We start from the raw sequence: 25,340 nt of genomic DNA, 5'->3' as shown, positions 1-25,340 counted from the left end.
AGAATTGCTGCTTGGAATCATGCCAGTCTATCTCTAGCAGGTCGTGTTACATTATCTAAAGCAGTGTTATTAGCAATCCCATCATATCCAATGCAGGTGTGTTCATTACCGCAAGTCACCTGTGAAGAGATTGATAGGAAGATTCGAAATTTTGTTTGGGGTTCATCTCCACACTCTAGACGTTCTCATCTTGTGGCCTGGAAGCAGATTTGCATGGATAAAAAAATGGAGGCCTTGGACTGCGGAGTATGAGGGAAATGAACTCAGCATTTATCATGAAGGTTGGGTTCAACCTCGTAGCTCATCCAGATGCCTTGTGGTCAAAGTTCTTACGTGCTAAGTACAATGTGGAGGCAGGCATGACACCAATTATTCATGCTCCAAACAGCAGCTCCCAGCTTTGGAAGGGAATTACGCGTCATTGGAATATTATAATGGATCATAGTCGGGTGCAGTTAGGCAATGGTCAGTCCACTATGTTCTGGCTTGATAGCTGGCTGCCCGATTGTGGTCCTTTGATCTCATATGCAGGTTTTCAGTTTTCTATTAGTGATACTCTTCAGAAGGTGGTGGACTACGGGATGAATTGGGGCAATGGAAATGGAATTCTCTTCGACAATTGCTTCCAGATTCTGTGCTGCATCGATTTATGAATTTTCTTCCTCCTTCTAGTCAAGATGGCCAGGATCATTTAATTTGGAATGGAACGACAGATGGCAAGTTTACTGTTAAGTCAGCATATGCAATATTAGCCATCAAAGATACTACAATCCAACAGTTTCCTTGGGAAAGTGTTTGGAGATGGCAGGGGCCAGAAAGAATTCGCTTTTTTCTTTGGTTAATGGCAGGGGAGAAGCTGATGACTAATGTTTGTAGACTCCGCCGCCATATGGCTCTTTCAGATCTGTGTCCTAGATGTAATCAGTCTAGTGAAACTATCCTTCATACTATTCGCGACTGTCCACAATCAAAGGAAGTATGGTGCATGATAATGCCTCATATAAATCAGCGTGAATTTTTCAACCTCAACCTGCACAATTGGATCATTTCTAATTTAGACAGCTCAAAGGATTGGGGGATGGGGTCAGACTGGCCTCTTTTATTTGGAATCTTAGCCTGGAAAATTTGGAAATGTAGGAATTCTTGGGTTTTTGAAGGTGATCGCCAGAATGCTTATTCACTTATCCGTTCAGCAATTGGTTTCAGAGATAGTGTCGCTCTTGCAGCTAACCCTGTTTTTGGAGCGGGCAATCAACCAAGGAATCGAATAGAGAGATTGGTTGCTTGGTGTTGTCCTCCTGTGGATTGGGTTAAGCTTAATGTTGATGGTGCATGTGATGCTAATGGTACTAGGACTGGGTGTGGAGGAGTTTTTCGCGATGCCTCAGGAACTTGGATCGTCGGATTCTGTAAAAATTTAGGCTCAGGTACAGTTTTGCATGCTGAGTTATGGGCTTGCTTGGTTGGTTTGGAGCTAGCTTGGGATAGAGGTTTTAGGCAAGTTTGGCTCGAAGGAGATTCTCTTTCAGCTCAACAGCTCATTACAAATGGGTGCCACCATGATTACCCTGCGGCTAATTTGGTGAATCGTATTCGAAATTTGATGCAGCGAGATTGACAGATTTATATGTCTCACATTCACCGTGAAGGAAATAGAGTAGCAGACTTTCTAGCCTCTTACTCTTATGGTTTCTCTTGGGTAATTCAGGAATTTGATTGTCCACCGTCAGGTTGTATTGATAGTCTGTATGGTGACACTATAGGTGTTCACTGGTCTAGGCTTTGTGCCTAGTTTCTTTTTGTTGTGTTTTTGTTTTAATTTCCTATTATTTCCAAAAAAAAAAAAAAAAGAATTGCTCAGGCATTGAATATAGAGCGTACGTTTGTGGTGATTGCGAAAGGGTTTTATCCTTACTCAAATGATGTTTAATTTATTTATGGGTTTTATGTTTATCATGTAACATGATATAACATCACTTTCCTACACACACATCAAAGAGGTGGGGTCTACATGTTTTACTTTCTCTTTCATCGTTCCACTTTCTCTCTCCATTTTTTTTGTGTGTGTTGGAAACAACACTTAAATCATGTAACATAACACTAATAAAACCCTTTATTTATTACAGGGGTGCTTGTATAAGCTTTTATTTATGTAAAAAAAAATTATGGCATAGCTTTTTAGAAGTTATTCATCTAATTCATAAGAAACATACTAAAATCATATATTTTGTATTTTAGATTTTTTTTAAAGAAATTTATCTAGTCATCATAAAAATTTTCAAACATGTTTTTAATTAAAAATAGTTTTTTATTTTTATTTAAAATAAAAACAAATGGGGCCACAAGGAGAATATCTAGCAAATACGTACGGAGAACACAGTTTTAGGTCTCAATCTTATTTTTTTAATAAAAACCTATGACAAGTATGAGTCTGGCAAGCGCGATCCACATTAAATAGGCTTCTTTCCTTATATCTACTATCCACAAAGATTTCTCTCCATCTACCATATTTGTCCTTTTCAATCAATAAACTTCTTTATTTTTTGTTAGATTGAGAAGATTCAATCCGACATAGCATAAAATTGGAATTTATGATTTTATCATCACACCTAACTGTTACAAACGGAGGAGCTGGCAGTTGAACTACTAGGCTAAGGGCACTAATTTCCTTTTGTTTTCAACATTTTTCATCATTCAAATTCACTGAGCAAACTAGTAAACGGCAAGTTATATTCCACTATACTGTTTTAAATCCAAATACTAATCTATATAAGTTTCCTTTTGATATAATCTCCTTGTGCTCCCGGCCAATCTTGAACATTTGTTTTCCTTGTCCATAAAAAAATGAATTCTCGAAAGGTCACAGATATATAATAAATTAATAATAATAATAATAATCATATAGTTGTTTGTTGAGAGAGAGAATATCCTCCATTAATTTGGGTCCAAGGTCGACAACTTTTGAGAGTGTTTTGCTATATTTTCTAAATAATTCTCCTATTATTAAATAAAAAATTTTATATGTGTTTTGCACCTGAAAGTTGGACATATAACCTCACGGGATCTTTATCATTTACATATTTTTGTTAAGATCCTCTCCACAATCACTTACATATCTTCAGTGCTATGAGAGTATATTTTTTAACTGAAAATAGGAAAAAATAAGACTCAATGTTATAAATCAAAAAGAGGTTGGTGAAATAAGTAAAATTATGAGTTATATTTTTCAATTTTTAACAAATGATATAGTATATCTTCAATAGTACTACCGAAGTGCGAAAGATATTTTCTCAATAAAACACATCATCTACTATCAATAGCCACCATCAAGAAGACCATGACTATTTCAAGTATCACATACAAAACAAAATGATAAAACAAATGCGATTTATATTTCAAAGTTAAGTTTTTTTTTAATATTCTATTAATTTTTTATTTGGAGATATTCCAATCGGTTTATCGGGAAGTGATTTGGTTTAATACCAATAAATTTATCGCTTCGCGATTAGTCCGATTTAAAACGAATCCCGAGATTAAAACTTATAAATCGTGCTAAAAAATAATACTGTGGGATCGAACACATTCTCTTTATTTATTAATAGCAATATGGATAGGGAAGATTAAGAGTAAGTTTTTTCTTTAAAAGAACTGTTAAATTCACAGTTGTAGAAGGCTTGACAATGACTTTTACAAACCCTCAAATTAAATTCACCCAGAAAGCACCTATAACACCCCAATTGTTTTTGCCACATTTTTTTCTTTTGTTCTTCTTGTCTAAGCCTCTTCTTTTCTTTATTAATACCAAAATTATTGCAGGCACAAACACTTCCTCCTTCTAATGGGAAAGAAATCATTGAAACTACTATCACTGTTCAAAACCAAGGAATCACCACCAAGTAAGCATCATCGATGGAAGTTGTTACCCTCTTGTGGCCAACAAAAGACCCTTCCTTTCAAAGCTGGTGATGACATCTTCAAGAAAGTTAACACTGTCTTCTTTGACCCTGATCATGAAATCAACACAGTTGAAACTACTCCCCATGAGTCCTGTTTCACAACCTCGTCTGAATCTGCAAGCTTCTCAGCAGACTCAGAACACAACTATGATGGTGAATCTTTGGAGATGTTCCTACGTGGGGTGAGGTCAGAGAGGCTGTTTTTTGAGCCTGGTAACACAAGCTCAATCTTGGAGAATGCTAATAAGGTTGGTGTGTTTCCATTCAAGGAAAGTGTGTTGCTAGCTATGGAGTCAGAGGATCCATATGAAGACTTCAAAAGGTCAATGGAGGAGATGATGGAGACTCATGGATTAAAGGATTGGAAGTGTTTGGAGGAGCTTTTGAGTGTGTATTTGAGGGTTAATGGTAAGAACAATCATGGGTTTATAGTGTTGGCTTTTGTTGATTTGCTACTTAGTTTAGCTGAAGAAGATTCTCGTGATTCTTGTTCTAATCATTCCACTTCATATGACTCAGCTGTTTCATCTTTTGCTTCTTCCCCATTGTATCTATCAGATGGTCAGAATGAGATTATTGACCAGCATGAAGATATAATAAGGTCTTAATTAGTGTTCACAATATTTTTCTGCCTTTGGGTGTTTATTTGTAGATTGAAACAAAACTTAATAGAAAGAATTCAGACCTAATCAAGTTCCATGACTTTCCTCAAATTGATTGTTACAATACTAAGGTTGCAAATTTTACGCGACCCAAACATAACACGGATTTTTTATGTTCTTTTCAATTTGTATTTATGTTCTTTTCAAGTGACCCAAAAAAATTGTATTGTGATTGTATTAACTATATTTGTATTTGTGTCATGTTCGTGTCAACATGTTTAAATTAAATAATTATATATTTATTACACTAACTTCACTTTTATTTATCAATTTGAGATTATTTAAGTGATTTTTATTCAACAAAGTAAATTCAATCCATATATATGATAAATGGGTCATGTTTATGACTTTCGTGTCATATTCAGAGTATTCATATTTGTGTTGAATTTGGGTTCAATCCACACATGATTTTGTTAACACAAATTATCACCCTTATACAATATATTGATAATATTAATTTTCAAAAGATAATAAATATATTTCAACACCGTAATAATAGCCATATACGGTATATATGTGTCCTATAGTATATATATAGTGTAAATCAGAACTAACCTTGTTTTGAACAATATATATATGGATATGGTAGTATATGAATGTTCATCATGATCAAACCGTGTCTATAATAACATTAATTACACTTCCAGTTTTAATTACACTTAATTTGAGTTTGTATCCTTGTATCTAAGTCACTTTCAAAAATGTGCTAAATTTAAAGACAACTGGTAAGAGTAGCTTTCATGGGCAATTAATAACGTGGAATTGGTCCACCGCAGATATTGGTATGTGTAGTCTGGTTGGTTAGTCGGAAGCAAATTGATTAAAGATCCATTTTTCACTGAATAGACTATATAAAAATTCTACGAGTGAATGACGAGGGAAAACGATTTATGACAATAATTACTTTGATATAATAAATATATTGTGATAAATGTTTAATTTAGTATATATATAAGATGGATTATATGCCACTAGGATTTATTGGTGAGGGATTTGGATAATGCATGGAGTCATAGATTTAAATTTCAGTATCATTATTGTATAATAATAATAATAATAATAATATAGATTATAATTTATTGAAGGAGAAAACAATATATTTGTGAGCTTCTCATGAATAACACCTTCATTTTTTTGTTTTAATTAGTTACAGGTGTCAACTATACATAACATGTATATGTGTGAATAACTGAATATATAGTCAAAGGCTTTGATAGCCATACAAAAATCTTGAAACTTTTTTTTTTAAAAACAAAAAAAAGTGAGTTCAACTAGTAATCACGAAAGGAGATAATATTATAAAAAAAAAAAAAAAAAACCTTGAGGATGAAAGCTGAAGGAAAAGACATAATTTTTCAGCTTAAAATTAATATATATGAGATAAGTTATTCTGCCTATTTTTATTTTACCTATATTTGCATACCCCTTTTAATACGGATAAATTATAATCTCATCAAAAGACTATATAAAATTATATTCATCCAGCAGAACTGTCATGTCATTAATCATTGAATGAATTTAGATTCAAATATAAAATCACGTTGTAAATTACACAGATCCATAGAGAGAAAGAGTGTGGGAGGCGGTAAGGAAAAAGAATGAAGAAAAATGTTTATTTTATTCCGCAAATCTCCACTATTGGATGAAATTGTAATCAAATGGTGTTAAGAGAGGTAGGCAAAGGTAGGCAAAATAAGAGTAGGCAGAATAACTTATCCCAATATATATTATTAAATTTAGTGAACATTTACTATGTAATTATAAATCAATTATTAATGAGAAATTTTTAAAATTAAAATTCAATCATGTAATTATTATAATTACAAAATGATCCGATGAGCTAATCTTTGTTCACAATTAAGGATAACAGAATACAAGGATTAAATAGGATTAAATAGGTAGGGGCTATTAATATTTGTGAAAGTCTATCAAGAAAGACACAAAATTTATTCATGATCAGGTCATATAGTATGGAAAAATTTACTCCTACCAAGAGTTTGGTAAGTAACTAAACTCTAGGATTTAATCTGCTCAGACGGTAATATATAAAATTATTGATATATTTGGCTTGAATTGGTTCTTTACATGGTATCAGAACTTCGGTGCACCGAGTTCGATCATCACCGCCTCCACTTTCTTTCTAGTAGAATTTCTTCCTTCGCATAGTAGGTGGACCTGTGTATTGTCCACCCTTCAAATCCAGTGAGCTCTCGTGTGAGGAGGCATGTTGAGATATATAAAATCATTGGAATAGTCTCACCCAACAACTTAAGCTTTTGGATTGAATTGATTCTTTACCGGTAATGAATTCGATTCCTAAGAATACAGTGGAAAAGTAGAGAAATACAAATTCAAAACCAGATTAATCAGGTTTGTTAGAATTTCGAACACCCATTAATATCTACCAAAAATAAAAATTTACACATAAGAGGATGATTCCCAACTATTTTTTCCATGCAACATGAAGCATCCGTGTTTAAAATTTATAATAATAAAGACTCCATTTACGGTATAGCTGTATGGAGGCATCTTACTATACAGTCCAACTTAAACATTTCACAGAATGACACCATAAACAAATTTAGAATAACTTAAATTTTTGTCAATCACTGTCTACCATGTGTCACGACATCAATATTTTCAACCATCCTCATCAAGAAAATTAAAAGGGTAAAGATATAAGCGAATGGGTGTCAGATATTTTTTGTGATATAAGGTAATGGTTGAATTATATATACGACGGTTATATTTATAAATTTTTTGTTTACAAACTATATTATGTCTGATCGGTTATACTTCAATCAAGAATGTATGACCGGTCATACTTAGTGTAATTTATAAATTTTTTTGTAAAAAGATCATTTCTTATATATATATATATATAGAGAGGGACAACTTCTGTGGTAAGCAGCATGCATTATGACATCGGCATAGTTGCCTAGCAAATGAGGCAAACTCTTATCCATTTACCAAACCCCGTGACATTTCTCATACAAGTGTGAGATTCTTATCTGTGAGTAGCGTATATATTGCTAATAAACATATAACATATATTATCGTTTTGGAAAATATTATATTTATAATTTTTTTTTTTGTGAATTCTTATAAATTTAATTATATATTCTTGAAAATAGACTTGATTATGAATATAATCCCAAAAATACATAGTGTAATTTATAAATAAAAAGCTTATAAATATAAGCTACCTCTATCATTTTATATGTAATTTGTACAAGTGGTTTGCCATTTCAGAATACCACCCAGAGGGTGGTATTATTATTACCCCATCAAATCAAAAAGTAAAAAAAAAAAACAATGGACACAAATATCCCTTTTTAAAAAAAGTGCCAAAAGAAAGTTGGAAAGAGAAAGTCTTCTTTATATTTAGTCAAGGGTTGATTTGATAATTTTATCCCATTTTCCTATCAATATTTTACCTTCAACCAAACATAGACTTAGAAAACTTAACCCAATTTTTTCGGTGATATTTCGGCCTACTAAACAACCTTTTTTTTAACTTTCCTACCAAACTTATTTTCCCACCATATTCTTAGTAATTGTATTTCCCTGGTAATTTTTTCTTCTTCTACCAAACGTCCCTAATGACATTTTTTATACTATGTAGCACATATTATGGCCCACAAAAAACATAAGATCCAATTGCAGAAAAAGTTTACTCATATGACGGATACAATATGCTTAGCATATTTAAAAATATATGTAATTTGATTTAAAGATTACTTATTATGTTTAAAAATTATTTACTAGTGAACTTTCCAGTAATGACTAATAAGATTAGATTTATTTCCCTAAAAAAGGGGTGTAGTATCTCAATGTAACACTAATCAAAGAGACAATGATATAGGCCATGAATATAGAGAGTCATCATGAATAGTCTTAAGCAAAAGATGATAGCAAGGGGGGATTGTGTGTGAGGGCACAATGAGTCTGGTCATACAACTCTCTTAATAGTGTATTGAAGGTATCTCTTCAATAACAGAAGATGGATATGAGTAAGAGAATGAGCCATAACAGTTTTGCCTTAATGGGCTGTGTAAGGCAAACACATTCATCTATATGTGAGGTTTGAGTTGTGCTTGTGCATGAGAATATGATCCTCTACAAAATGGTCTAAAATTATCACTTTAAAGATGTAGGGGATTGACTACTTATATAAATCTTAATGGCCGGTCCATTGGACTGAGCCAATAAGACCAGTCCAAAACATCAAGTTAATTTGAATTTTTTTGAAAATCTGACTGGAGATAAGTTAAATTCTTTATTTTATTATCCTTACTTTTAATAATATGATTTTAAGACAAATCAAGTGGATAAAATAACTAAACTAATAAGGGAAAATATTTAATTAAAATAATTGAAAATTAAAATTAAGTTAAATCAAATCTACTTGAGCATTTTAAATTTTTAACAATTTCAAAATTAAATCTTCTTATTTTATATATTTTCAAAACTATAATTTTACTTATATAACATTATCACTAAATAATCAATCAAATATCATACTTTGTTAAAATAAAATCATTATGTATAACTTGATTTTCAATATTTAATTCTTATCTGATTAGCATACCTATAATAACTCGAATAATTAAATTATATTAATTAGAAATTAATATGTAATTAGAGTGTTAATTTGATGAAAGGTCAAATTTTGAGCTTAAGTCAGTTTTCATTGTAAAAATGCAAATATTAAAAGTCTTGGGGCAAAAGTATAATTATGCAAAATTAGTAAGACCCTAAAATAAATTAAGTGTGTAACACAATCCACTTGGACCTAACTCACTTAAAAGTCCCAATCAAATAGCCAAAGGGTTGATTTGTGAAAAAAAGGAAGGAGCTAAGAGTAAAATGGTCTTTTCACCACAAAGATATTTTCTAAACACCTAATCACACACACTCTTGCTCTCAACGTCCTCTCATCCTCTTTTCTCCTTGCTCACGATACCAACTTCATTATCACCCCTTCGTTGTGAAAATTTTCATGCACCTCCAAGGACCCCATTTTTATATCCTTTTCTTCAATAATCTTCCATAGATTTTCAGGCTCTACCTTGCCCAAGACCTAGCCTAACTTGGTAATCTAAAAGGAACCCTCCTACTCCTTCTTTGAAGCTTGGGTCGCCACTTTGTGTGGGGAGAAGGAAGTGGTTCTTCTCCATTGAAGCTTGGAGCTTCACCTCCCTTCAAGTTCTAGAGTAATAAAGGTAAGAATATTTACATATATTCCTCCTTTCATTTCTAGAATGTTGTATAGGTTGCCACGTAGGATGCTGTTGTAACAAACTTAGTTTCTGTTATGCAGTTGTATTTCTGTTATGCTGTTGTAACAACCTGAGGGAGGACTTGTAGTATAAATTCTCACTTGTACCATTCTGATAGATAATGAATAATAAATATGAAGTTTTCTGTTCTTTGTTGTTTGTTGATAATATGGTATCAGTAGATTCATAGTTCTTGTCTTTGTCATGGCTCGTGGATCTGCAAATAACAATCCATCTCGTCCAACCGCATCATCTTCAGTTCTTTCATCCTCTGTATCCATGGAGGATTCGAATAGCCCATACTTCTTGAGTAACGGTGATCATCCTGGGCTGATACTGGTTGCTCATGCTCTTCTTGGATCCAACTTTCACTCTTGGAGTCGTGCAATGATGATTGCTTTATCAGCAAAGAACAAATCCTGTTTTGTTGATGGTTCTCTTCCCCAACCTGGTTCTGATGATCTTCTATTTCCTTACTGGAAACGCTGTAATTCCATGGTAACATCTTGGATTTTGAATTCTGTTTCTAAGGACATAGCTGACAGTCTTCTATATTTCTCATCTGCATCTGAGATCTGGACGGATCTTCGAATCCGTTTTTTACAAGCCAATGGTCCGAAAATTTTTCAATTAAAACAACAGATTTCATCTCTTACACAAGGAAATCTTGATATCAATGCTTATTACACGGGCCTCAAAGTGCTTTGGGATGAACTTCAAGATTATGCTTCTATTCCTGTGTGCACTTGTGGAGCTTCACGTTTGATTTCTGATCTTCATCAGCAAGATTATGCTCTTCAATTTTTAATGGGACTCAATGATTCTTTTTCTTCTGTAAGAGCTCAGATTCTACTCATGGAACCTCTTCCTCAATTGTCAAGAATTTTTTCTTTGATTCTTCAAGAAGAAAGACAACGTCAGATTACACATTCTCCGTCCATGGTACCAGATACACCGTTACTCAATTCTGCTTCTGGCATGTCTTCATCTCCAGATTCCGGCCCTACTCCGGTGGCTGCTGCTTACTCTGCTCCGCTCCGTCGTCCACGGCCCCAATGTACCCATTGCCATGTTGTTGGTCATACGAAAGAAAAATGCTTCAAGTTACATGGATTTCCTCCTGGCTACAAGCCCAGATCCATGCGGCCCAGTCCACTTAACCCTTCAGCCCATGCCAATTTTAATATGTTGGCCTCTAATTGTCTTGAACCCACCTTTACTACTCCCATGTTGACTCCATCCCAATATCAACAGCTTATGAGTCTTCTTCCTTCTAACACCAACACGTCTTCACCTGCTGCATCACATCCATCTACCACGGATACATCTCCTTCAGTTGCCAGCTTCAGTGGTAGGTCATCTTTTTCTTTTCCATTAACTTCATGGGTTTTGGACACGGGTGCTACACATTATGTCACATGCACACCTAATTTTTTTTCTTCATCTTTATCATCCGATTTTACAGTCTCTCTTCCAAATAACACTTCAGTTTTTGTACATTCTATTGGTAGTGTTAAACTTTCATCTACACTTATACTCCATAATGTTCTATATGTTCCATCCTTCTCTTTCAATCTTTTGTCCATCAGTGCTCTCACACGAGACTCATCCCTCGTTGCTAATTTTTTTTTCTTCATCTTGTTCTCTTCAGGACCCTTCCTCGGCCAAAGTGATTGGAACTGCTAAGAGAGTTGGTGGTCTTTACATTTTAGATGCTTTTTCTCTTTTACATTTTGATGTTCCTTCAATTTTTTGTTCCACTGTTAGTCTGCCAAAATCTGTTATTTGGCATTTTCGTCTTGGTCATTTGTCTCATACAGTTTTAAATCAGATGAAACATGATTTACATTTTACTGATAGTGATTGTATTTCTTCTCCATGTTTGATTTGTCCACTTGCAAAGCAACGCAGATTGCCTTTTATATTGAATCCCAAAATGTCTCATTCTGTTTTTGATTTAATACATTGTGACATTTGGGGACCTTTCCATACCCATTCTGTTGATGGTTACAAATTTTTCTTAACTTTGGTAGATGATGCAACTCGATTCACTTGGTGTTATTTTTTGAAACACAAATCTGATTTTAAAACTGTTTTTCCTCAATTCTATACACTGATGTCTACACAATACAACATTTCAATTAAATCAATTAGGTGTGATAATGCACCAGAATTCCATTTGTCCGATTTTTTTTCTTCTAAAGGCATTCAAATTTTTCACTCTTGTGTTGATAGACCACAACAAAATTCAGTGGTTGAAAGAAAACACCAACATATTCTCAATGTTGCTCGAGCATTATATTTTCAATCTCATATTCCTTTAGTCTATTGGCCTGAATGTATTCTCACTGCCATATATCTTATTAATCGGACACCATCTCCACTTTTACATAACAAGACTCCTTTTGAGCTTCTTTCTCACAGGTCACCTTCATATGATCATCTTAAAGTTTTTGGGTGTTTGTGTCATTATTCTACCCTGTCCAAAACCCGTCACAAGTTTTCTCCACGTTCTTTACCTGCTGTATTCATTGGTTATCCACCTGGATACAAAGGTTACAAGCTTCTGGATCCTCATTCCAACCGTATCATCATTTCTAGAGATGTGAAATTCTCAGAAAATATTTTTCCTTTTGCATCTTCCACACCAACTGATTCATCATTTTTTTCTCTACCTACTTATCATTCTTCCACAACCTCTGCACCCTCAACCTCAAGACCCCTTCGTGTCTCTAAACCACCTCCTCATCTTCAAGATTACATATGTTCTTCATCTACATCTCACCCTATTTCTAAATATATCTCTTATGACCATATTGCTCCTCCACATCTAGCATATGTTAATGCTATTTCCCAACATTTTGAACCTCAAACATATTCTGAAGCTTCCCAGTTACCTGAGTGGACTGCTGCCATGGAAGCTGAAATCCATGCTCTTGAAGCAAACAACACTTGGCAGCTTACTTCTCTTCCTCCTGGTAAACCAGTTGTGGGTTGCAAATGGGTCTACCGTGTAAAATATAATGCAGATGGGTCCCTTGAACGTTTTAAAGCAAGGCTTGTCGCTCAAGGATTCAACCAGCAAGAAGGTATTGATTTTTTTGATACTTTTGCTCCTGTAGCAAAGATTACAACTGTTCGATTATTGCTTGCCCTTGCTGCTGTTTCTGGTTGGCACCTTATCCAATTGGATGTCAACAATGCCTTTCTCCATGGTGATTTGTTAGAGGAAGTATACATGAAGGTTCCTCCTGGTTATTCTAGTAAGGGGGAGATGCCACCATATGCTGTTTGTCGATTAACCAAATCTCTTTATGGTTTGAAACAAGCTTCAAGGCAATGGTTTGCCAAACTATCCACTACTGTCATTTCACTTGGCTTTACTCAATCTCCAGCTGATCATTCACTGTTTGTTAAGAAACATAATGATCTATTCATTGTTATTCTGATATATGTTGATGATATTCTTGTTGCTTCTAATGATTTTTCTGAGGTGCAGCATTTAACTACTGCTCTAGATAGCAAGTTCAAGCTTAAAAATTTGGGATCCCTCAAATATTTTCTTGGTTTGGAAATAGCTCGCTCTCCAAAAGGAATTTTTCTCTGCCAAAGACAGTATGCATTACAAATATTACAAGATTCAGGTCAACTTGGATGCAAACCTCACAACACACCTCTAGAAGTTAATCTCAAACTCTCTGTTGATGATGGTGATCTACTACCTGATCCAACCCAATATCGCAGGCTCATTGGAAAGCTTCTCTACCTCACAGTATCTAGACCTGATTTATGCTTTGCAGTCAATCATTTGAGTCAGTTTATGTCAGCACCAAGGATTCCACATTTACATGCTGCATATCGTGTCCTATCCTATCTAAAATCCACTGTTGGCCAAGGTGTCTTCTTTTCATCTTCCTCTCCATTACAATTACATGCCTTTTGTGATTCTGATTGGGCTTCATGCCCTGATACTCGCAAATCCACATCTGGATTCTGTATTTTTCTTGGTCATTCTTTAATTTCATGGAAGTCCAAGAAACAAACTACTGTCTCACGGTCATCAGCTGAGGCAGAATATAGATCAATGGCTCTTACCACATGTGAACTGCTGTGGCTTTTCTCATTGCTGCGTGATCTTCATACACCTCATTCTGGACCTGCTCATATGTTTTGTGACAGTCAAGCAGCCCTCCATATTGCTGCAAATTCTGTGTTCCATGAGCGCACGAAGCATATTGACATTGATTGTCACATTGTTCGTGAGCATATTACTAAAGGGACTTTACGTACATTTCATGTTCCTTCTTCTAGTCAACTTGTTGATATGTTGACAAAGGCCTTGCATCCTACACCATTTCATGCTCTTCTCTCCAAGATGGGAGTTCTTAACATCTACTCTCCATCTTGAGGGGGAGTATTAACATATATTCCTCCTTTCATTTCTAGAATGTTGTATAGGTTGCCACGTAGGATGCTGTTGTAACAAACTTAGTTTCTGTTATGCAGTTGTATTTCTGTTATGCTGTTGTAACAACCTGAGGGAGGACTTGTAGTATAAATTCTCACTTGTACCATTCTGATAGATAATGAATAATAAATATGAAGTTTTCTGTTCTCTGTTGTTTGTTGATAATAAAGAACCCAACTCTCTTTGAGTTTCATGAATGTTTTCTATAATGTAGGGTTTGTAAAATTGGTTTTTTATTATTAGTGTATGGTTTGATGAAATTGATGGTGTTTTAGTATGTACTTGATGTAGGAACATTGATTCTAGAGGTGGATTTGAATTGAAACCACCATTGGAACCCACTTTGGGTTAGGATTCTATTGTTATACTTTGAAGAATTAGGAGTAAGTACCATTTCCTTATATATTGATGAGTTGAGGCATGGACTTGATAAATTCATGGGTTACATGTGCTGGTGAATGGTTTGCATTATGTTGAAATAAGTTGTTTATTGGTGACCTTTGGACCAAAACAAAGCTTTGGATCCAAACTTATAAAAAATGGACTTTTGGACCTTTGAATTAGTCCCACTTATTATTCCACCATACCCCTTATTGGGGTAATGGTTATTGTTTGAATGATTGAGTGAATTGTTAGATTATGGTGTAATGTGTATTCATATAGAGTTGTTGCTTATTGGTGTATGATCTAATAAACAAGCACTAAAGGTTAGATGTGTGATATGATGCACTTATATGTGTAGCCATGGAATCATGAGTTGATTGGTTGAGGTTCATTGGCCAAAATAATATAGTATGGACTTTTCCTTGCAAGGATGTATCCGAAGAGGTTTCACTTTTAGGAGTTCTATACCAATGCTCATTTAATGTATGATTCCTTGAGTGATCTTAATGTACTGGGTACACGAAGGACATTCATGCCTAGGTAGGTTTATGGGCCAAGAGAATATGACATGGAGTTCTGTTTAGGGGATTATCCTAAGAGGTCAAACTCTTGGAAGTTCCATGCGGACCCTTGTCTTAGTGACGACATATTAAGTGATCCTAGTACACTAGATGTATAGATTGATCAACTCTAGGTTGGCTCTTTGATTATATGATGTTATATTATACCATGTTGTTCTAATTTTCATGTAGGCAGGTGAATTTAAGGGCAGAGCGATCTCAAAGGGCCCTAAGTTTACTAAGATTCATCTCTCAGCCCATTTAAGGACATTTTTCAGGTTCTCTGTAAGAGCCCGTTGTACAGCGGTATTGTTAACATTGATTATGATATTAAGCGCAGTTACAATCATAACAGTTCATTTAAAAATGCGAGTAAACTTTTTCCTTTTCATTACGTAAGCGTTTTAAAAACAATAATAAAACGTAATGACATAGGCTGTGATCATAACTGAATTCTAAATGTGGAATAAATAAAATAAATGTCTAACTATCATACATTACTTATTTTAAGCACTAAGGAGTTCCCATAAACTCACTTAGAATAAATCTCATTTTTACGATTTTTCTATAACTGAACATGCTTCAGTCTTTTAGAAACTGTGCAAAATTTTCATTTTATGAACCTCTCATCTTTTAGTATGTTATTCTAAACTCAATTACCTTTCCAACAAGGTATCACACGCCTCATAAAGTTATCTCTAGCTCTAGTTATCACCGTTTGAAGTTGGACAAGCAAAACTGCCACCCAACCCAAAACAGGGCACTAAACATACCTCACCATTTTTGAGATTCTGAACAAACCACTTAACCAATTGCTCTAAAAATTTTATACAACATAATAGACAACATAGCTGACAGCTAAATCTTCAAAATGATGTATGGCACGTCCTTATTGGACCTCTGTGGAGGGAGATATGCTCTCCAAAATTCAGTCTAAAAACTGTCATTTTATTATAAATTTTGACGGCACCTCATTTATTTATTTAACCTATCGCACTTTATCAAAAGTGTGTTTTAAAGCCTCAAATGATACTTCATAGACAAGGGTGGCATACAAGGATTAACAATGCCTTGCTTCTCTTACAACCCATAACAATTTACATTATTCTCATTGATTGACAGACAATCCATTACTTAACTTTATCAAAGCTTAAACTCATTACAATCACATTATTCTATTTCATGCATTCTTAGCAATTAACAAATAGATCATAACCTAAAATAGGCCTATTGCTCTTTCATCACATACATGCTTTACAATATTACACAAGGTTCATAAGCATTAATTACAATCCTCCAATGTCAAATATAACAACAATAAGGTACCTCAAATACAACAATAAACATGCCAATCTAGACTTAGCCAAAAAGAAGCATGAACAATTAAGACATGATACAAATCACCAATGCAATATACAATATTCATACTCTAAGTCTAGCCTATGCCAAGTGTGGCCCCAAAGTGCAAAATGATCTCCAACTCCATAAGCTCAACCCATGAGTCTCTTGCCCGTTGCTCCAGTCCCGCTACAACCACCTGAAATAATGCTCTATAACGCGGGGTGAGATATACGAATATATCTCAGTAATCCAGAGGTTTTGGAGGATCACTCCGCCCAATGGCTCACTCAGATGTAAATGTACAATAATGAATCATAACAACAAGGGATATAGTAAGGGATTTAGAGAAATAGTGATGTATAAGGATAAAATATACGATGAAGCTGGAATGGTGATAGCCAAAATCACGCAACACCCGGCCTACTGGCATCGGCATATAGCATATGGGCTCTCATCCAAGAATATGTTCCTGGAACATCATTTAAGGTTCCCTCCTTCCGATTCACCCGAGACATTCCTAGAGAGCTCCTCAACTGATAACATCTCCATGGCCCCAGGCCAACTGGAACTCCCTCACGGAGACCTATCCAGTGGAAGTCCGCAACGCCATACGATAATCTATCTACTGGCCAGAGATACGATACATCCTATGTACCCAACATATATATATATATATGCATGAGCATGTTATAATCACATCATTGACATACAACTTCCAACCACTACCCCAATGGGCATGGTGGAGCACACACGAGGATTAACAATAGTACCAAGAGATTACCTTCTTGAAGCTCCCAAGCTAGGTAGCTTCAATGCAAGTTATACCGTAACTTCGTCCAACCAGAAATGCCTACACAACAGGTGATTCCTATATACATTAGTACTATAAAGACCACTCACTTGGTCATTCAAGCATTCATGCAATTGTGACATAAGCACTTACCCAAATCCTTTTGATCAAGGATCAAAGGCAATCCACCAAGCTCAACCTCAAGGATCACGTCAATGGGAGGTAACCTACAACGATCACACATAGGATCATCAATTCAATGGTGCATCAAGTTAAAATACAACATAATGAACTCCCCCCACATAAGCACCATTTCGGCCATAAGGCCTTAAATATGTAACCATGTTGTTAATTTTATTTCAACGTTCATATGGCTTCCTAAGTCCATAACAACACCATTTCAAGTCCACAACCTCATTCAATTACAACTCAATATCATTTTTCCTAAATTTCGTCTTTTAGGCCGAAATCAACACCTAGGCACATCCAATGATTTTGCTTCCAATTCACATGCATTACACAATCACACAACCCATTAAACTTGGTTCAAATCATCACAACACCAATTATATCAACTTTACATCATCCTCCCTCACTCTTCCCTCTTTGGCCGAATCATGCATGCCTATATACCAAGGGACTTTCAATTCAATTTCACACTTCAAACACACCATCCAACCTATAACTAACTAATACAACTCAATTTTCCAATCACACAACAATCCATATTCACAAAGTCATGCTCATCAATCACAATTTTGCCTTAGTTAAAATATTTTTTCTCAATAAATTTTATGAGCTCAATCATCATAAAACATCATTTTAAGACACATTTATCTAATACACAAATTCAATTTGAGGTCCCTAACCATATCACTTCACACACACATGCTCTAGGTTTTCACATTCCAATCCACCAAAATAATCATCAATAGGTAGAACAACTTACCAAGGATCAAGGCGTAGGATCCCTCCACACAATTCTCAAGCATGGCTCAAGCAAACAACTCCAAGAACATCACTTTATCCTCAAAATCCTTGAAATAGGTCAGACTTTTCTCTCAAAATAGAGAGTTTCAAGAGTTGAGAATGGTATGGTTAGGTTTGTATGGTGTTTTACTTAAATTTTCATGTAGTGGAAGTTGGATTTTGGTGGATGAATGATCAAGAACCAAGCTTCACAAATTTTCCCCCCAAACATAGCCATGGTTGCAGGTTAGAGAGGAGAAGCAGGAGAGAAGGTGATGAAGCAATAGCGTTTTCCCATATGACATAAGTCCACTTAAGTGGGTGGGTCCCACTCGCCACATCGTGCAATTCAAATTATTTCGAATCTCTCGCTTAAACTACTAATCTCCAATTAATTCCTAGACTATTTAGAAACTCCAAATTTTAACATTCACCAAAGTCCTTTAATTTCCCTTGAGCAGATGAATCCGGAGTTTTCCGGTCATTAAGTGAAATCACAGTTTTAAGCTGTTATGTGCACTGTGGGCACGTTTCCCCAAAAATCCTAACTTTAATCAAATTTCATCAATAATCATAAATCTTAGTCCTATGTAACTTTTCCAACTTATTTCCAAGCCTAGAGCTCGAATTTCATTTGGCACGCTTTTTGGTGCAACTGTATCGCTGTATTTTTACTCGGTAAAAATACTATTCATCAAATTTCCAGAAACTTTCCTAACCACTCAATTTTTTGTTTTGAATCCATTTCCAAGGTTGGTTTTCCCATTTGAGACCTTCTACTAACATTTCATTGTCTAGGGTTACGTGTTTAGCAATTTACCGTTTTACCCTTTTTACGTATTTTGACTTTGAATTCAGGATTTTCACTAATCCTACCCTTTAATCCATATTTTAACTATAATTATGTGTTTTAAAACTACGAGGTGTTATATTCTCATAGAATAGGGACTGGTCCATCTTGATGGAATGAGCATACTTAGCCTTAAGACTAATTATATAGCTTTAGGTGGATGTCATTTTGGGGTTTTACATGTAAATATTTTGGGGGGTATAGTTCTTTTAAAACCATTTTTTTGGGGGAAAAGGCTTGTAGATATTTTGATGATTTGTAATACAAGCTAATATTGATAAATGTAATGGATTGAATGCATGGATGATATATTTTGGGATGTAACGTACTTGAAACCAAGGATGGAGTTTAGGGCACAAAATAGGAAGCCTCGCGTACTCTGGAATTGCTCGCTACAGGGAGCATTTCAGCAAGCAAAACTAAAAAAAAGGGTTTTTCTAGAGTTGTTCACTAATTTTGCTCGCTATAACTTCAGTGGACAGCACTGGAAAAAAAAACTTGCTTGCTACGACGAGCATTTCAGTGAGGAGGATTTGAATGCCAGGATTCAAATCCTACCTATTCCAAGAGTAAAAATATGAATCTGAGTGACCCCAAAGAACCTAAATTCCTCTATCCAATGGCCTATAGGTAAGTATGACTTCTCCCACGTAAACTAATCTAAGTAGGATTCCATGGTTGTGGTATTTATGTCAATGAAAGAACTTGTGTTTCCATAAGGCCTAAACTCACTTCTAAAGAGTTATGGTGCCTTAATTAAAAGTGTGGTACTTACCAACAAAGGCCAGCACATTTGGTAGATAGCTGAGTTTCTTAAACATGTTGACAGTGATTCGATCCCTGGCCGTGTGTATGGAAAAGGCTTTGTTGGGAGAGGTTTATCCACTTAATGTGATCTCCTACCTCGAAAAGATTCGACTGTCGGCTAGAAGATACCTTGGGAAACCATAAAAAAGAGAGTATGGTACTCTAAGGAAGTTGGATGAACCTCTTCCACCATGGATGGTAGTCCTACCATTAGTACCTATATTATAAGGGTAATTAAAGTTTTAAGTCTTGAAGATGTGAAACAGTTAAGTGATTGAATGAACTATATAGGGTATGAACATATCAATTGAGTATAATACCATGTTTGTAAAAGAAAAAGTTTATTCATAATTTCACGGTACCTATCTTTTATTTCATAATATCATATACAAAGAGATTATCTTAGCTCTATTAAGTGTCCAAGGAATATTTCCAGTTGCGCTTAATACCATAATTGAGTTAATACACTAGGAGCACACAGAATGTTACAATACCTAGCATTAGAAAAACATTAGAACAAGTATTATATCATAAAATCAATGATAATGTGAATTTTTCCAAAAATTGTTGTTGCATCACGGTAAGCAATTATAAACAACACATATATACCAATACGAAGTAGGAGAAACTTGAGCACGATAATGCTAGTGATAAGCCCTTAAAGATAAGGAAAGGGAACTTGTATGATATAGTAAGAAAACTTGTGACATCCCTGCCTATACACGTCCGGGAGAATATCCATTTAATCGTATTGGAGCACTTACAGAATGTGATTCTTTAATAGATAACCACTTTTATTTTTTTGAAAACAGAAAATGCTTGAAACGAAACAAAAAAAAAACCTGGGTTCCAAAAATCATAACAAATAGAAATCTTGGCCAATTACCTGAAATTTGTATAGGAGAAAGTAGACATCAGTGACTTTAAATTGATATAAAGTTTGTAGTAATTGAAGGTCTGTAGCGCTAAATATAAATTTTTGAAGACAGTGGACAAACTTGATGTATGAACAGAATTTGAACCAGCTTTTTTGTATAAAATTGATTTAAACAATTTGTTTCTTTTCTATAAAATCATTCTTCCATTAATTCAACTTGAAATCATATCCAAGAAAGTCCAGTTTCTATTCCATTCACAAAATCTCCATTGGACTAATGAAATAGGAAATTTGACGTACACTAATTTAAGAAACTTGCCATTGGTTATGCTTTGTAACAATCACATCATAAGAAAATTGTACATTAATCCTTACATAAGACTAAGTCTTTGTCTTGCCATCAACATGATTTCAGCATACCGCTAATTCGTAATGAGAAAACATTAAACATAAGGCTTAGTAGTGTCCAAGATTACAATTAACAAGTTTTTACAACATGAGTAAGCAACAAATCAAGTTCACTATATATTCCCCTTTATTACATGATTCGGATGCACAGATATGACATCCAATATAAAATCAGTTTGCTGGATTCCTTGAAGCAAAACCTTCTTACATTCTTAAGCACCTACAATTGTAATTTACAGCCCAAAAAGGGGTGAGAAAATCCCAGCAAGCAATGATACTCAATCCATTCATGAAATACATATAGTGACATATCGTATTCCAAGGCAATTTCATGAACTACATTGCGTATATAACACCTTTTCATATGTGTATATATAAGTATATTTCATATCCTTCCCCAAAGAGAATTTTTGTGGCACTCATAGGAATCTCTTATAGGTACCTATGTGAACCATGCCTAGGTTCCTGCCCCGGTACCGGGTACTATATGATACCATGGTACCATGCCATATGGCTGAACCTACAAGTGCATTGAATGTATAATAAAATGATGCATAAAAGTGCAGCACACTTTTAACCCTCTGTAAGAACCTACAACGATAAATTAGGAATTTAAATAAATTAATTATGAGTTTAAGAAATAATTCCATAATTGACTTTGAATAAATATAGATATATTAGAATAATTATCGAAAAGGGTAAATAATGCTAAAATCACTTTTCTGATGAAAGTGCTGATATCGGTTCTGCTTCGCGGTATAAATGCGTACCAGTGAAGTATCCCGAAAAATTATAATAAAAGTACAGATATTCCTAGAAAAATATCTAGGTCAAGGATATCAAGTTTGGAGTAAGAATAATGAGCGTTAATGTTAGAACTAATATCGGCTACGTATAAAACGCGTACTGGTAAGTGCTGCGAAAATTATAAGAAAAATATGACAACTCCTGGAAAAATGGCTAGGTTCAAAATACGAAGTTTGAGATTAAAATAATTAGCGAAGCTATTAGAACTAATATCGGTGGATTAATTAAGTGGACCTATAAATAGAAATTTTTCACACAGCCCTAGGTTGAGACCACGTGTGGGGCATATTTTCAGGTACAAGTACCTCTGAGGTTGAGACCTCTAGCAGTAGGAGGCCGGAGTTGAGCTGATATATGCGTGCCTATCTGTTAACACGCATTTGGATTCATATCTACCTTATTATTTCTCTATGGTTATTGTATTGGAGAGATGCTATGATTATGTTGTTTTATTTGGTGAGAATGAGGGTTGTCCATGCCACGTTGGTATAAGCTGTAATTGTTCAGACTTGAGTTGTATTTGGTATCAGGATATTATCCGGTCTACGTGTTGTAGTTCCGTGACTTGATATAATGATGCACGATCACTGACACGAGACATGGGACATGACACGCCGACACGTTAATTCTAAAAAATGACATATTTTGACATGTTGGGACACATTTTGATATTAAATAATATTTTTAATTTATATAATATAATTTATATTTAATACATATAGTAGTCCATAATAAGTCATATAACCAATCAAATATTCAAATTTTATAACATAAATATAAAAAATAATAATTTTTCGTATCTTGTTAATTTTTCTTGTCAAATTTCATAACAGAAAAAAATGATTTATAAATGATTTTTTTTATTTTTGGTTAATAAAAAAATTAAGACTAAAAAAAATGTGTCAGAGCGTGTCAGAACGTTGACCACATGTCGGAAAAAGTTGCCTGCGTGTCAGAAAAACGTGTCGGAGAGTTGACCACGTGTCCCAAAATATTGACCGCGTGTCGGACGTGTGTCGGAACTTGTCGGTGTCCGACACGTGTTCGACACGCATTTTTTCAAAAAAATGATGTGTCGGGGTATTGCAGCTTATTTATGATATGAGGTTATTTAGTGTAGTTATTTATTGCAATTTACATACAGACGATATTTTGATAATTAATAAGTAAATCCACTTGGTTAATATGATAAGGTTCGTAATTGGAAAAAAAATTTAGCTTCCGCATTTATTGAGCTGCGCTATTACAATTTCTATGTTTAATACACTGGGTGCACACGAGGTGTTACATTTTATGGTATCAGAGCACTTTCTAGGGAAAAAGCCTGTATGTATTGCAATAACTTAAGATGCCTTATCGTGTGAATTGTCTTGTGAGTTTCTTTTAGATTTTGCTATGATAATGTATGCGTGACCACATCGTGTGGGCCTGATCAACTCTTCCTTTGTGTAACATGTGCAGAGTTATGGTACTTCCTAGGAGGACTTGAGAGACGAATGAGGGCTAGCCTGATCCAATCCTGACTGCATTGGCTGAGATGCAGACGACTAGACAAGTCGATCAAGAGGCCATTAGAGTGGCCAATCAGGCTATGATGGACGCCGTGAGAGAGGCGAACATGAAAGCAATCGAAGACGTGCTTGAGGCGAATAGGTTGGCGAACATGACCATGATGAGGGTCATGTTGGAAGAGATGAGGACTGATTGTGTTGATGGCCAACATCCTCCGCCACTACCTCTACCCCCACCACCACAACTGCTTCCACCTAGTCACCAGGATGGGGATGGAGGAGGTGGGACGCACATTCCAGAGGACGATGGTCAAAGTTACATAGAGGGTGTTAGTCACTTCACAGGGATGATGCAACCCTTTTATGAGCCAGTGGAAGATCAGGAGACGAGAGACCGTCGGCTGAATGCTTTCCGTATGTATAAGCCACCTTCCTTTGATGGATCCTATGATCCGATAGTTGCTGCAAAATGGCTTCAGGCCATGGACAAGATATTCAGGGTAATGCAGTGTACCGACCCACAAAAGCTATTGTTTTCTACTTATATGCTGAAGGGAGATGCTCACGAGTGGTGGATGAACACCTCTCAAGCCTATGAGATGTAGGGTCATGTTATCACGTGTCCATTCTTTGAGGAGCTATTCCTTGGTAGATACTTTCGTATGATGCTCAGGAGAGGAAGCAGGGAGAGTTTGAGCGCTTGGTGCAGGGCTCGATGTCGATTGATGAATACTTTGCTAAGTTCAATGAACTGGCCAAATTTGCCTAATTGCGTATTGTTATGCCTACACCTGCATTATTGGCTTCTAAGTTTCATAAGGGACTTAATGGAGAGATAACGGATCGGATCGCTGGAGCTTCCTCTAGAGATTTTGGTACTTTGATTCAGCAGTACAAGGACATTGAGGATGTTTGTGTGGCAAAGAAAAGGAAGACTGGGGAACCTGAGGCGAAGGGAGCTAGTGGCTCTACTACTTGGAGAGATAGGAAATTTGGAGGAAAAGATAAAGGAAAGCAGCTATCTGCCAGACAAACGCCGAACCAGTTCAAGAGGACATTGACTCAGCAAAGAGGTATAGCTAGACCTCTTACCATTCCTAGATGCACCAGGTACGAGAGATCACATGTTGGGCCTTGTGCCACCGGTCAAGTTATTTGTTTCAAGTGTGGCAAGGAGGGCCATTATGCCAGAGATTGTTCTTCGTCAGCTGCTAGGGCTGCAGCGGTTCAGGCAGTTCTTTTACAGATGGTTCCTATTCCACCTATAGCGGCACCTGTCATACCACCAGCCACGGGCTGAGTTTACACCCTTGATCGTCAGTAGTCGGATAAAGCTTCAAACCTTGTGAGAGGTACTGTTTTTATTGGTGGTTGTGACGTTGATGTATTATTTGATTCCGGGGCTACGCACTCTTTCATTGCGACCCCGATTATTGTGGAGCTTGTGTTTTCCATTTCTGTGCTTTCTCCACCTTTGCGGGTTACTACCGTCACTGGAGATAAGTGTGATACTTTCTCTGTACACCATGATGTTGTGTTTCAATGGGATGGTCGTGAGTATTCGTTAGACCTGATTGGTTTGCCTACGGATAATCTGGAGATCATCCTTGGCATGGACTGGTTGTCCAGGAATTGTGTGATGATTGATTGTTGTGCGAAGAAATTGGC

The 25,340-nt window shown here is 35.5% G+C and overlaps 1 protein-coding gene across 1 annotated transcript; it reads left to right on the top strand.

Moving 5' to 3' along the window:
* Positions 1-3,838: 3,838 nt before the first annotated feature.
* Positions 3,839-4,564, top strand: LOC133313142 (transcription repressor OFP13-like). Its single transcript, XM_061514465.1, has one exon. The coding sequence runs from the start codon at positions 3,839-3,841 to the stop codon at positions 4,562-4,564; it is 726 nt and encodes a 241-aa protein (XP_061370449.1).
* Positions 4,565-25,340: the final 20,776 nt, after the last annotated feature.

Source organism: Gastrolobium bilobum, unplaced genomic scaffold (genome assembly GCF_033153095.1).
Source record: "Gastrolobium bilobum isolate Gb01-03AN ecotype WA unplaced genomic scaffold, APGP_CSIRO_Gbil_v1 utg141403, whole genome shotgun sequence".
NCBI classification, from domain to species: domain Eukaryota; kingdom Viridiplantae; phylum Streptophyta; class Magnoliopsida; order Fabales; family Fabaceae; genus Gastrolobium; species Gastrolobium bilobum.
This window is presented reverse-complemented; position numbering and strand designations above follow the sequence as displayed.

What these genes read in the sequence shown, in the direction of transcription:
- LOC133313142 (XM_061514465.1), top strand. Translation starts at nt 3,839, where the DNA reads ATGGGAAAGAAATCATTGAAACTACTATCACTGTTCAAAACCAAGGAA.